General features: G+C 31.7%; 1 protein-coding gene across 1 annotated transcript; it reads right to left on the reverse strand.

The window, feature by feature from the left end:
• Positions 1-11,363: 11,363 nt before the first annotated feature.
• LOC122582455 lies at positions 11,364-12,880 on the reverse strand. Its single transcript, XM_043754847.1, has one exon. It carries the CDS (start codon positions 12,636-12,638, stop codon positions 11,583-11,585), a length of 1,056 nt encoding a protein of 351 aa, XP_043610782.1. The 5' UTR covers positions 12,639-12,880; the 3' UTR covers positions 11,364-11,582.
• Positions 12,881-14,150: the final 1,270 nt, after the last annotated feature.

Raw genomic sequence — 14,150 nt, forward strand, 5'->3', positions numbered from 1 at the left:
AAAAAAAAAGATGATGAAAAGAAAAAAAGATTTTGGATTGATTGAAAGTACTAGAAAGAAAGAGTCTTTAATCGAGACTTTAAATCACGCTTGGTTTTAAAAAAATATTTAAGGTGATATAATCATATAATAAAGAAATGAAGATTTTTCTACGGATATAAAAATGATTTTATTTATAATAATATTTGTAAGGAAGAATTGAGATAAGTCCACGGCAATAATTAATAAAAAAGGTAATGTTAGTAGTAGGGGGTAGGCGTGGACCTAAACATCGTTTCCTATTGTTGGAACTAGTGAATATTTAAACCGGCAAATACTCTTTGCCTTGTAAAGACACGAGTTCATTCTCCATTTTTAATACTCGTACTAGAAACAGTCCAATATTATCATTATCCTTTCTATAACTTTTAGACATCCATTATACTTAACCATGAGGTGCCCGTACGATGCAGCGGTGATGGTGGTAACGACAAAGGTGTGGTTGCGGCAATTGTGATGATGATGTGCGGCGGTAAGGGTTAATATGGTTATTTAAGGATTGGAGAATCTATGTTGTAGTTTATTTTATTAAGGTTATTATAGGTATATAGGTAAAGATGTTTAAATTAGTGAATAAATAAGAAAGATAATATGGTCATTTCAGGTTCTTAACTACTTAAAAGGGAAGGACAGTTTGCTTTATATAGTAGTATAAATATAGATATAGATATAGATTACTTATAAAATTAAATAGTCACAATAATATGTTACTTGCGCGATACTGTTGACGGCGACGACAACGGTCATGGCGACGGATGTTGATGATAACGGTAGATGTTGATGATAATAGTGACTATTTGTGCCATTTAGTGGTGGTAGCAAGTAGTGTAAAGTGGTATAAATGTAATCAGAGGTAAAAATGGAAATAGAAATATTCTAAAACTTAAAAGCTTTATGATGTAAATTGATAAGATAATGATATAATTGAGAATGTAAATTAATTCAAGAAGGAAAAGTTACTTTTTAAACCACAATCTTTTTTTTCATGACAAGTTTATCACACCTTTCTTTCAATTTCTTACCAAATCCCAACCCTTATATTACAAAAAATGTTTTCAGATTCTTCGTCCGACGATTTCAAGTACCCTTTTCGTTCGACGAATCCATGGGTAGCTCGTTTTTAGTTTTTTGCTTCACGCGTATAAATATTTTGAAAACATGGCAAGCTTTAAAAATTTTCGACCATATAATCGCTGTTGTAAAATTCACCGAGTCGATCCGAGTACTCGCTATAAGGTAGGGTGTCGAGTCGACCGATTACTCCGGGTACTCTCCGACATGGCTACTTTGACCCCCCGAGTACTCACCGTATACACCCGAGTACTCCCAACTCACTTGTCGGCCGCCGTGGGAACGATTAACGACTTCTGCAACCTTGCCTATAATAGCATAGACCGTCGTCGTGAAATTGGTGTTCAAACTCTAATGAACAATTGCTTTGTAGAAGAACCAAAGTTCGACGAAGTTTATTTCCAAAAGAATTTTCGTACGGAAAAAAGCATGTTTTTGAAAATAGTAGGCAACATTGTAGCGAATTCCCGATATTCTCAGGATGGTTATGACATTCAAAACAGGAAAAGTCTCACGACTCTATAAACTGCACGTCGGCCATTAGGCAACTCGCAATGGGGCAACGCGCCCGATGAATACGCTGAGTAGTTATGCATAGCCACAAGAACGTCACGAAATGCTTACTAATTTTTATGACGCTGTCATTAAGTTGTAATGTTGAGAGTACCTACATGGCCGACTCAACACGACATTGCACACATTTTCGAGGCCCATGAAGCTCGACATCACATCCACGGGATGTTTGGTAGCATCGATTGTGCACATGTCGAGTGGAAGAATTGTCTTAGAAGGTGACCATGGTGTTTCAACTATTATGCTTGAGGTTACCGCTTTCACGGGAAGTGAAGTTTACATGCGTTTTTTGGTCGCTCGGGGTCAAGCAACGATATCAACGTATTGAATCAACACGACATGTATATTTCAGAGTAAAATGGAACGACGTCGAACACTTCATTTCACGTAAATGAGCACTTTTACAAACGCAGCTACTATATTACCGACAAAATCACGAGGTATCAACCTTTGTTAAAACATACCAGTATCCCACTGACCCAAGGGGAAAAAAAATTCAAGAATTTGCAACATACGGCAAGAAAAGATATAAAGCATACTTTTGGTGTTCTAAAAAGAAATGAAAAATTCTCATTTGACCTCGGGGCTTATGACCAAAGTAAATATTGGCAAATTTGTTCATCATGCGACTATTAGTTTGTATAATATAAAAGGCGACGGGATGGTAATCCCACCGATTCATATAATGGATGAGCCAGTCCAGCCAATATATGACGAGAGTGTGGTAGCGGAGTTAATAGACGAAGAGGTCCATCACCCCTTTTTATATAATCTGAGGGAGCATGTAACAACTCAAGACTTGTCATATATTGATGATTAGTGTTTTTTTTATAGCTAGTTTTCTTTTAGTATTTACATAATATTTTTTGTTTTTTAATTGTTATGTGATTTTTTTTTTCAAGCGTATTGTAATTTTCTTTTTAATGTTTAATAAAATGTTAGGTCATTATAATTATAATTTCCTTTTTTTTGCCCATTTTAATTATTTTTATGGATGGTGTCATAAAAATATCAAGATACTATATTAACATTTTATAGAATTCTCTTTTAAAACAAAATGACATCATCACAATTTTCTTTTATTAATATAAGAGAAGAGATATATCATTAATATAGATTTTTATTAAATGCCCATTTTTTTACGTAAAATTTTAGTCACCTTAATTTTTTCATTATAATAAACCAAAAACTATGATGTCTTTTAGGATAGTGGTTTTACATTTTGTTTTTATCAACCGTATAAGTTTCAACATTTGTTCACAACAACACAATTTTTGTTTCCGTTTAGTTTCGTATTTACATAATAACATATGACAACTTTTCATCTTATTTAACGTTGTTATTATACATTTAAATATGACAACATATTTTAAATTTACCCGGTATCATTCGGTTTATCGCAAAGTATTATAAGTTAACCCGAGTTGAACCCAGATTGATTAGCTATTGAAGTTAAAAAATTTTTTAATTAGAATTAATGATGTGATGAATTAATAAAGTTTGATAACAGGGGAAAGTATTTTCTCCCTCTAACCTTGAAAATTTCTAATGGTGGGTAAGAGAGGCCTTAGAAATAGCATTTGACTTTTGTTATATGTTATACGAGTACTACATATTTTTACTAAAAGTCTAAAGTAAATTTTATCATACTTAATTTAAAGTCGAATTAACTTCAATTTCTAGTTACATATCCACCCTATCGTTTCTTTTTCATTTGACTACATATATAGTTTCAACTTTGTATATCTTTCTTTTTCGGCTTTTGTTTGGATTAACGCAAATACCTGTTTGACCGACAAACAAGCTGGCTTGACATTTTCACTTGAAAATCATTCGTTTGCTAGTATTCTACTATACTTTATTGAATTACACAAAACATGACCATCTACATTGCAAAATTTTTAAAATAAAAATGAATACCTTAATCTATACGTGTTCTCTTTGCTAAAAATCACCAATTTACATTTTTCTCCCTCGTGAATTAATTAACCTCTTAGATAAAATCAATTGACTTTAATAATTGACAAATTAAGAGTGCGTTCAAGTCTCATATATTTTTTTAGAACGACAGTATATTAAAATAAAATAAGGTATCTAGCAAAACACTAGATACCAAACAGAATACAACGTACTGATACAATTACAATTACAATTACAATTACAATTACAATTACAAAGGCTAGTAACATCATTACTAGAATATTAGACTCTCATGTAGGGAGTAGAGATTATATAACGAAAGATTAAGGTTTCATGTGGCCACAAGATTTTCTTTCACCTATGTAGGGAGTAGAGATTAGGAGTTGGCTAGGCCCGTTAATGATCAATTGGTTCGTTTACAATGAAAATTCGTTATCTCCTAATACCACACCCTCTTCTAATCCGTATACAAATTTTAGATGGTACAAGTGATCAAAATGAAATGTTAAAGTTATTACTTGTTATTGTTCTTCGTATATCTTTTATTGATCTAGATTGAAACATATATATTGAAGATCAATAAGAACGATATAAGTGAACTACATATATGAGAGGAGTTTATAATAATACGTCATCATAATTTGTTTTGTCAAACAAACAAGTGTTGTACGTATTTCGATAATGGAACAAAATTTGAAAGTTTGTTAGGGGAAGGGTGTAATCATCGGCAAGTTTTTTTGGCAAGTTTTGGTAAGGTTTGGCAAATTGGCAAGCCTATAGCATGTGATTTAGCAAGTTTAATTGGCAAATTTGGCAAGTGACATCGGCATGTTTTGGCCGATGGTAACCAAGGATTGGCAAATTTTGGCTAGTACAAATATACTTCATTTTTTGTTTTTTTCTTCTTTGTCTTTTTTTTGTCGCAATTTTGGCTAATTTTTTGTACTACACCACCTACTTTGGCAATCATTTGGCAAGGATTGACAAGAATTTGGCAAAACCACATGGCGTCGTGTGATTGGTTGAAAATTTGCCAATTTGCTTATTTTATGACACTACACCCTTCTCCTTATATAAGTTCATTGCCTATAAAAAAACAAAAATGAAACCATCTTATTTGATAGAATTAACCCTCTTGATTTTATTAATATTATATGATTTTTATTTTGAGTGAATGCACTTTCAGTTTTATTTTTTTATATAAAAGAGTGTGACGTTGTAATTAAGGTAAAATTTTGTTACACATGAGTTATGATGCTTCGGAAAAACGACTTTAGTTGAAAATTCTCAAGATCAACCTTGTAATTTGGGTAAATTTTCAAGATTAATACTTGGACTTTGAACGTTTATGACCATGCGTTTTCCAATTGTCAAAGATCTCATCATTTATTTGAATTTAGGTTACTTTGACCAAAGGCAAAGAAGTTTCATATGCATCAAAAGTTCAACATAAAACCTATTTTATCAGATAATTTTTAAGGATGCTTTAGATTACGTTTTAAAATTAGATTTTGCTTTTAAAATAGCATTTTCAAAAGACATGTTTTTACTAGGTCCTTAATGACTAAACGTAAATAATCACTTTTAAACACACTTTTTATGATTATTTACCGTATGCAAAAAAATAATCAGATAATCTATTTAAAAAAGCCTTTATAATGGATGGTCGACATTAACTAAACTGTTTTAACGTCTATATAAATAAATAATGCTGTGAAATATAAATCATGAGAAATTTTTTATATTTTTTATGTAGGGTTTCTCATTTGTATGTTCTATCTTAAGGCATGAATAAGTGCAATTGATACATCAAAATATTTTTTAAAAAACAAAATAAAGTATCAGGATTTTTCTACATTAGAATTTCAATTTTTAAGGAAAAATGTTGGTTTTGAATTTTGATATATGTCCTTAGCATACAAGTAAAAAACTTCTTTCATAATTCACAAATTATTGCTTACCGATAATTTGAGCATCATGAACTCATGATGATAAAATTAAAATACGGGAAATGAATTATTTTTAAATAAAAAAAATACAATAAATGAGTCTTAAAAAAAAAAAAAAACTTTATATTTTGAAAGCAATACTCCACGTACAATGAATGAAGGGAGTACGTTTGTCACGGATTCAGGGGAACTGCAATAATTGGGCGAAAATCTCGTATTAAATGACAAGTTATTGAGGTAGTTGCAACATATCACTTTGTCATTATGGCTTTTGACTGCTGTTGATCGGTGGAAATTTGCGGTGGTGAAACTTTACCCCCACCATGTTTACGCTTCAAATACAACGTCACTCACAATACTTCAAGTTAGAGGTGAATACGGTTCAGTTTGGTTTGATTTTTAAACTAAAAGTGAAACAGAATCATTATAATTCGGTTTTTGAAAAACTAAAATTATTGGGTTTCGATTTTGGTTTTTCAGTTTGGGTCTATTTCGGTTCGGTTTTAGTCGGTTTTTAATCACTTGTGGTTTGGGTCAAATTGAGCTTCAAACGTTTATAAATATATACCCTATAGTTACACCTTAATTAATTTCAGCAAGTTTTTAAAATAATATTAGTAATAATAACACTACAACAATGACCAAAAATCCATAAAAGTAAGATGTACAAACTTCAAACAAATTTTATATATAACTATTTATATCTTTTACGCGTTGTTTAATTATACAATTATTATAACAAATTAATTTTGTTGTGTATTTTCACTTAAAACAGATAAATGATATATACACCTGCCAATGAAGGTCGGTCCAACTGGTCAGAGGTACTCTCGGTTTTACTCAAGGTCTTGAGTTCGATCCTTAGGGATGGCAAAACCTTGGGGTTTTTCCCCCTGAATACTTGTAACGGCTCATGGTCAATACCTCGTTGTCTAGGGTACGTGTAAGGCTCCACCATTATACGGTGAGATTTCCCCGATGTCGTGTACTGACTGAATGTTCGAAAATGATATATACACCTAAAAATGCAAATATAATAATATCAAAAATTAATAATAAAATGATATAAATATAAAATAAAGTAAATATATATATATTTTTTGTTCGGTTCAGTTTTTATGGTGCGGTTTTTCATTAGAAACCAAAATCGAACCACAACTTTCAGTTTTTAGTAAACCAAAACCAATGGTTTTTGGATTTTTCGGTTTTCAGTTCGGTTTTTTCGATTTTCATGATTTTTTCGGTTTGGTTTTTGCTCACCCCCACTCTAAGTACTCGACAACAATTGATAGATAAATAGCTATCGAGGATTTGAAACTTTAAAACTTTAGGTTCAAAACAAAAATTTTATAATGTTAAAAAATAGTTGTTTTAATAACTTATCAACTAAATATAGCTCTTATTTCTTCAAATATTCAATTTTGACTTCTTTTTTTTTTAATTTTAATTATATAAATATAAATATATTTTTTTTGGAACGACATTCTATTCTACACCTACTCCTAAATTACACGTATGCCTAGAAACCATGACTTTCGAAAAACCTTATATTGATTATTTATATAAATGTCGACAACTAGTCTTCAGGCCTGCTAATAGACGGATAATGTCAATATATATATATATCAAATGTAGATATCAAAATACTCCCTTCGTCCCATTTTAATTGTTCTATTTAGACTGGTCAAGTCTTTTACTTACAACATTGACCGTAAATATCTTTGTTTGTGTTATATATTACTTGATAAAAGTTATATCAATGAAAAGTACATTTAAAACTCAATCAATTCATATATGTTATATCAAGTGTTATGTAACACAAACAAAAATATCTACGGTCAAAGTTGAAAGAAAAAGACTCAAAAATTCAAAGTATAACACTTAATATGGGACGAAAGGAGTAATAAATAACAAAACATGTGAAAAATAACAAAACATGACAAAACAAATTTAAAAGAATAAACTCTTTTGTAGTAAAAAAAAAATCCATATACAAACTACAATGAACAACAAATGAATTAAAAGCTATGAAAAATTACAATAACATATTCAATAATCAAATAATAAACAAACACGAACAAAATACCAAAAACAAAATTAAAGTGATATAAAAAAGCCGTATGTTTTTTTTGTTGAGAAATTAGCTAAACTTGATTTGTTTATTAAGGATAGGAAGACGTGGAATAATATGAATGAGAATGATTAATAAAAATTCAGGTTGTATATATAATAGTTTATTGGGAGAGTTTTAAATATATTATATATTTTTAAAATTTAAAAAAATTTGTTTTGATAAAAAAAGATTTATGATAACGTTTTAAATATAATTATATATTTAATAAGGAAATGAAAAATAAAAAAATCTAAAAAAGAAGAAGAGAGTTCTAAAGTAATTAGGAGATAATTTTATCCAAAAGAAAAAAGTTTTAAGAGATACCAAATGTACCCATAATTTTTTCTTTTAATTATAAGATCGATAGATAGAAAAATATTTAACAAAACCTATTGTTTATTTTAGAACTCTCGTTCTTTCATAAATCATGAATAACCTTTTCTACTTAAGACCCTAATGGAAGGAGATTCATAAAATGGGCGACATTTACATTTCAATGAAATAAAATTGTTTTATTGTTAGACAACCAAACGTATTGATAAATAAAATCCAATTTCAAATTCATCGGATAAATCAAACACGACCTCAATTTTTAGAGAATCAAATTTTCTAAATCTTGAGAATTTAAGTTTTGTGCGTGGATAGAATTATATTAATACGTGAAATGTTCATTTGAAAATTAAATTTTTTGTAAAAACTAGAAAACTGTCAAAACACACTGTGATCTGAGTTTAACCCAATGTGTTTTAATTGTGTTTTTATAGAACACAATGTGTTTTTATTATGTAATCTAAAATACGTTGTGTTAAGTTTTAAATCACAGTGTGTTTTTGATTGCGCTGTAAATTGGGAATTGTTCAAACACACTGTGATATAAACTTAACATAATGTGTTTTTAAAAAACATATTAAAAACACGTTGTGTTAAATAAGATCACAGTGTGTTTAGTCAATTTTTTGGTTTTTACGAAAATTTTAGTTTTTAAATAATCAAAACCCATATTAATACTGACTATTCCTAAATTACTCTTGTTTTTTTAGTATGAGACATATGAGTGTATAGCTTTTTAAATTCCACAAAACTACGCTATAAGTTTGAGTTGTTGACTTATCGGCTTTAAGTTGTGATGTGTAAAAACAAACATTTGAATTGTTATTTACTTATTCAGAAATTAGAAATTTAGAATCAATAATAGTATTTTTACTACGAAAGTTGGTCAAGGGACACAAACTCAACAATCAATCATAGCTTTTGCCACGAGCACTCATACATTTTGACCCCTTCTGCTTCCGTTTATTATGTTATCATCCCTACGATCATAATTCTTAATTTGTTATCATTATACATTCTCTCTTCCACATTCCAATCTAATCTTCTTACCTTTTTTGTCATCATTTCATGGATTTGAGTCATTGAGAGATTAAATAAGTAATTCATAGTAATATAATACCATACCACCAGACACCAGTTCTCCATTCTTCAGAAAATTTGCACAATAACTAATTACATACAAAATTTATCTTAAATTATCATCTCTAAGTGAAATAACCAAAAACTTTGAGCATTTACTAAAAGGAAAGGAAGGATATCATATAAGTACCACAACATGACTCTCAATCCAAGTGATTGAGGTGAGGTACCTAATAACTTCACTAAAGATGAAGTCATGGCTTCAGATCTCACATGTGACAAGAAGTTAGGTTCCATATTAGGCCAACGAGTTTTTTCTCACATATGGTGGGTTTTCTCTTTTGGAGAATGGATGATTGGGTATTTGGGTGAGCTAGTGGCCAGGCAATGATCCAAATTTGCTGTAAACCACAACTATGCATTAGTATTTTGGGTGAGCTAGTTACCAAAAGTTATGGTAACTATATCACCATTTGTTGCATAAAAGTACTTGTTGCAGCAAAAAATTTATTAGATAGACTCTTTAGCAGCTGGGTTGATCTGTTTCTGTTTCTTGTTGGGCTATAATTACTAAATCCATATATGATCTGTTTCTGTTTCATTTTCTAATTTTTGTACTTGATCAAAACACAATTTAAGAGATGGTGTTTGGATTAGCTTATTGCTTTTTAACAATTAACGAAAACAATGTTAAAAAGCTAATAAGTTAAATTCCATATACTTTAGTAAAAGAGCTTCATAAGCACTTGAAAAAGCTAATAAGCATAAGCTTATTCAAATAATAAATTTGGTTTTCAACTTTTACAAAGACTCGATAAGCTACCTCAAAAAACACCTTACAGACTTAAGCCCGATTAGAGTTTCACTCATTTATTATATTGTATTAATAATAACGAGAGCAAGTACCTGCGCATTGCAGCGGTAAAATGATAAGGGTGATGGGTCATAGAGTGTGATATATGTCATAGAGTGTCATAGCCAAATGCCTTAGCCGTAAGGGCTCCGTCCTCGGATTTAAAAACTCATTGAAAGTATATCGAATGACATCTCTAATGAAAGAGCATGAAATTTTAAAAACATCCACATAATTTTCATAATTTATCAATGTACGCTTTTTGAGATAAAAGATTTTGAAAGAATTAGAAGAATAAAATGATTTATGGGGGGAAAAAGTTGTATGCATTGATGTATAATATATTATGTATTATCATGTGTACATTGTTAAAATTGTTTATTAAAAAGTTGAAAAATGAATTTGCTTCATGATATAATATAGATAGATAGTTAAGTTTCTAACTTTTATTTTGTTCCTAGTTTTTCTCTTCATGTACAACTATAACATTATCCCAGAAAATAGATAATCAAGCTCGTTCAGACTTGCAAGCCTGATCAAGTTTGTTACACATATATGACTGGGCCGGGGTTCGAGCTCATGTATTACACAAGCTCTTGCTCAAAGATAGTTCAGACTATGCTTGCATTGAGCTTTAAATAAGTCAAGTTTGAGCAACTTACAAGCAGCTCCACTTGTTTACTTCGGTACTCTTACTCTTCGGGAGTTCAAACAAGCATAAATTTAGATAACAAACACATAATATGTACCCGCAAGCCCCACAAAACGTACTCGTCTGTATCCACATTCACACTCTGAAATAATAGGAAACGGATCTGTCCACTTTACATGTACGGGACACTTTTCATAAATCTCGTGGATGTTATCTTCCTAAAACCCAGATTGTAAAGAATTTCATGGATAACAGCAATCCTAAAATGTAACGAAAATGAAGAATAATGTATGTACGGCACAGCAGCTATGACTTCTTGCCCCAAAAGTACAAGGCATTTCAAGTTTACAACTTTCTGAATCCTTATCTACGCAACTAACTTTCCTCCTCTTGTAGGACCAGGTTCGGTAAACAAAGTATACCGTCAAAAGCCATAGTGCTTAAAACATAATCCATTAGATATAGAGCTGTAGAACATCACTCAACAGAAACAGATACGTATAGTTTTTACTCTGAGTGTAAACAAAAGTAACAGTTGTTAACAGCAATTTGGTTGTCAATGTACAAATAGTTTGCCATGCCAATGGGATTCGGTTCTAGTAAAATATGCAACAAGCAAGGCAAGATTTATCAAACTATAATAGTAGAATATAAGTTGAACCTTGAATAGAAATAGACAGTATTGAGTCCAGGAATAACTGGGAAAGGGAATGTGTTCGTTATCTAAATTTACGCTAACCTTGCTACACAAGTGAAGAGATTAAATTTACACACAAAAACGTATATACGTTGTAAAGTCTGTTTTCATTCTTCTGTTGTTCTAATTCTAAGCTATTACATTTTCTTGATGTCTAAGGCCATTACCACATAGAAAATTCAACAGAAAACACGAAACCTGGTTACTAAAAGGATATTTAGTAACCTTACTATGTTATAGCATTTTTTTAACAATGTATATGATATTGAGTAACAGCAAACTAAGAGAAGTATATACTATTATTATCACCTCAATCGTCTCCTAAATTCTACTGAAGATTCACCTTCCAAATTCATAGCCGGTGAGACACCCCTTCTTCTTCTTCTTCTTCTCCTTCTCCGGGGACCAGATATAGTCACATCAATCTCAACAGAACCGTTTGTTGGTAAAGTACCCGAATGCACTGCAGTAGCAGCAGCAACGTTTCTTTGGAAAACCGTCTGGATAGAAACACTAGCGTTAAAAACCGAAGTAACTCTGTCTCGATAAACTGGTTGAGCCCCATTGCTAATATGAGTATCAAAATCCAGATATCTGTTCAATGGAGATGCACTGGAAGAAAGCATGGGACCACTTCGAGAAAACTGTCTAGCTTCACGATTCCTCTCTGCATTTGATGTTGAACCTAAACTGTTAACACTCTGAGAAGGAGCGGTTTCTTGGACAGCTCTAATCCTTCTAACTGCATTTGCCATCATCACATGATGAAACTCCTGACCAATATTCTCTTGTCTAACACTCTCCACTCTACGAGCCCGTGGCCTTGGTGGTATCGTCAGCCCAGAATCCAACTCCAACGCCCGTTTGCCCATTCCTTTCTCATTCCCGTTCCCGTTCCCATAAATCGGTACAACGTTTGAATCAATCACTTCCCCTTTACAAACAGGACATTCTTTCGAAATCGAATCAACATAAGGAACTTTATAAAAACACCCCCAACAAAACAAATGCCCACAACAAGTCAAAACCGGATCACGGGCCATACTTAAGCAAACATTACAATCAAAATAATTCCCTTTTTCATTATCACCAATCTTTTTATTTTCACTACCATAATCCAAATTCATTTCTAATGCTTTTTCCAAATAACTAACATTCCTCTTTATATCATTATTCAAATTCGACATCGAATCATTTACGACTCTTTGCGGCCGCCTAACCCTAACAGAATTAAGTGCTTCCAAAGCCCTGAATCTATCTTGAATTTCATTTTGTGGGGTTTCTAAAGATTGTGATTCTGGGGATGGATCAGCAACTGGGTGTTGGTTTAAATCAATATTAGTATCTATAGGATCATCCATTTTTCTATATTTTTATCCGGTTGATTTACCTTTTTAGCATCAATTGAAGAACATATAAGAAGATATATGTATATATTTACATAAGAAAGAATTGTAAGAAATCTGACCTTGAATTACATTTGTATTGACAAGAAATGGGGGCTAAATTACATCATATAATATCCCCAAATTGGATTGCCCACGGAATTAAAACTTTTTCTTTTTTGATGTATTCATTGTAACTAGTTACTCGTACTTCTTGACCTCCCATTACTCGTACTTCTTGACCTCCCGTAGTTTTGAGTGGCGCTTGGTATCCCGACTATGATTTTAGTAACCCGATCAGATTATTAATGACAGGGGTCATGCTTTTTACTCTATCATATATACCATTATAGACATGGGGGCCACACTTTTTGGTTGGGATACCAAAAAGTGTGGTTGGGATACTAGGGGTGATAGTTTTCCATTCGAAATTAAAGAGTAATAAAGAAAGAAATAAAGAAACTAGTCTTTTGCGGCTTTTGAGCTTCAATACCTTATGAGGAGGTTAAAATATAGACATATCTTATCTCTATTTAGTAAAGAGGTTGTTTCTATTTTATAAGGTTAATGACATACGAATATAACCATCTATAACAAAATGGTTATGTAATGTAGTGATCTACTCAGGTGGCTATGTAATGTATACACCTATGTTTTTTTTCTATACTATGTAAAATATGTACGGACCTTACATAGTATAACAAAAAAAAAAAATACATAGGTCATTACATTAATTGACTCAAATAAAAAGGTTCTTACATATTATAGCTAAAAAAAACATAGGTGCATACATTATATAGCCCAGGAGTAGATTATTACATTACATAACCATTTTGTCATATGTGGTTACATTCGTATGCCATTATCCCTATTTTATACCTAAATGATAGAATAGACCCTCCAACATTTGCATTATAATATAATAATAATCTATATCTATACTACCTAATAACACAAAAGACCCCCTTTTAAAATAGGAAATTCTGCCTTTGAAATGTCAAATTTAACCTTGGACATAGGTTGGGTTTAAGATCTATCAGAAGGTCGTTCTTTGTATCTTTCTCATCTCTCACATATATCAACATCACTAGGAAACAAAAAACAGACGCACACAAAAGGATTAAACACCGTCTCCATCTCCATATTCGTACTCCGGCCAACCCACCCAACACGCCGCCGCGACATCCATCAAACACCACCACCGGCTGTCTTCGACCACCCTCTTTTTCAGGCCACTCCCGCGTACCGCGACCCATTCTTCGTTTTTCCCGACAATATCTCACCCATATCGATTTCCTTTTATGCTTATCAGATCGATACGTTCCAAAGATCGATTTCATTCAGAAAAAGGTATCTACACACACCTAAATATGTTTCTGATTGTTGATTTTAATTATATTTATATAAATGTAGATAACTCTTCTATCCCCGGCGACCCTCTTCTCTCGGCGACCTTGGACCAACAGTCCAACACCAACCATTATTCAT

The sequence above is a fragment of the Erigeron canadensis genome, chromosome 9, assembly GCF_010389155.1.
Source record: "Erigeron canadensis isolate Cc75 chromosome 9, C_canadensis_v1, whole genome shotgun sequence".
Lineage (NCBI taxonomy): Eukaryota > Viridiplantae > Streptophyta > Magnoliopsida > Asterales > Asteraceae > Erigeron > Erigeron canadensis.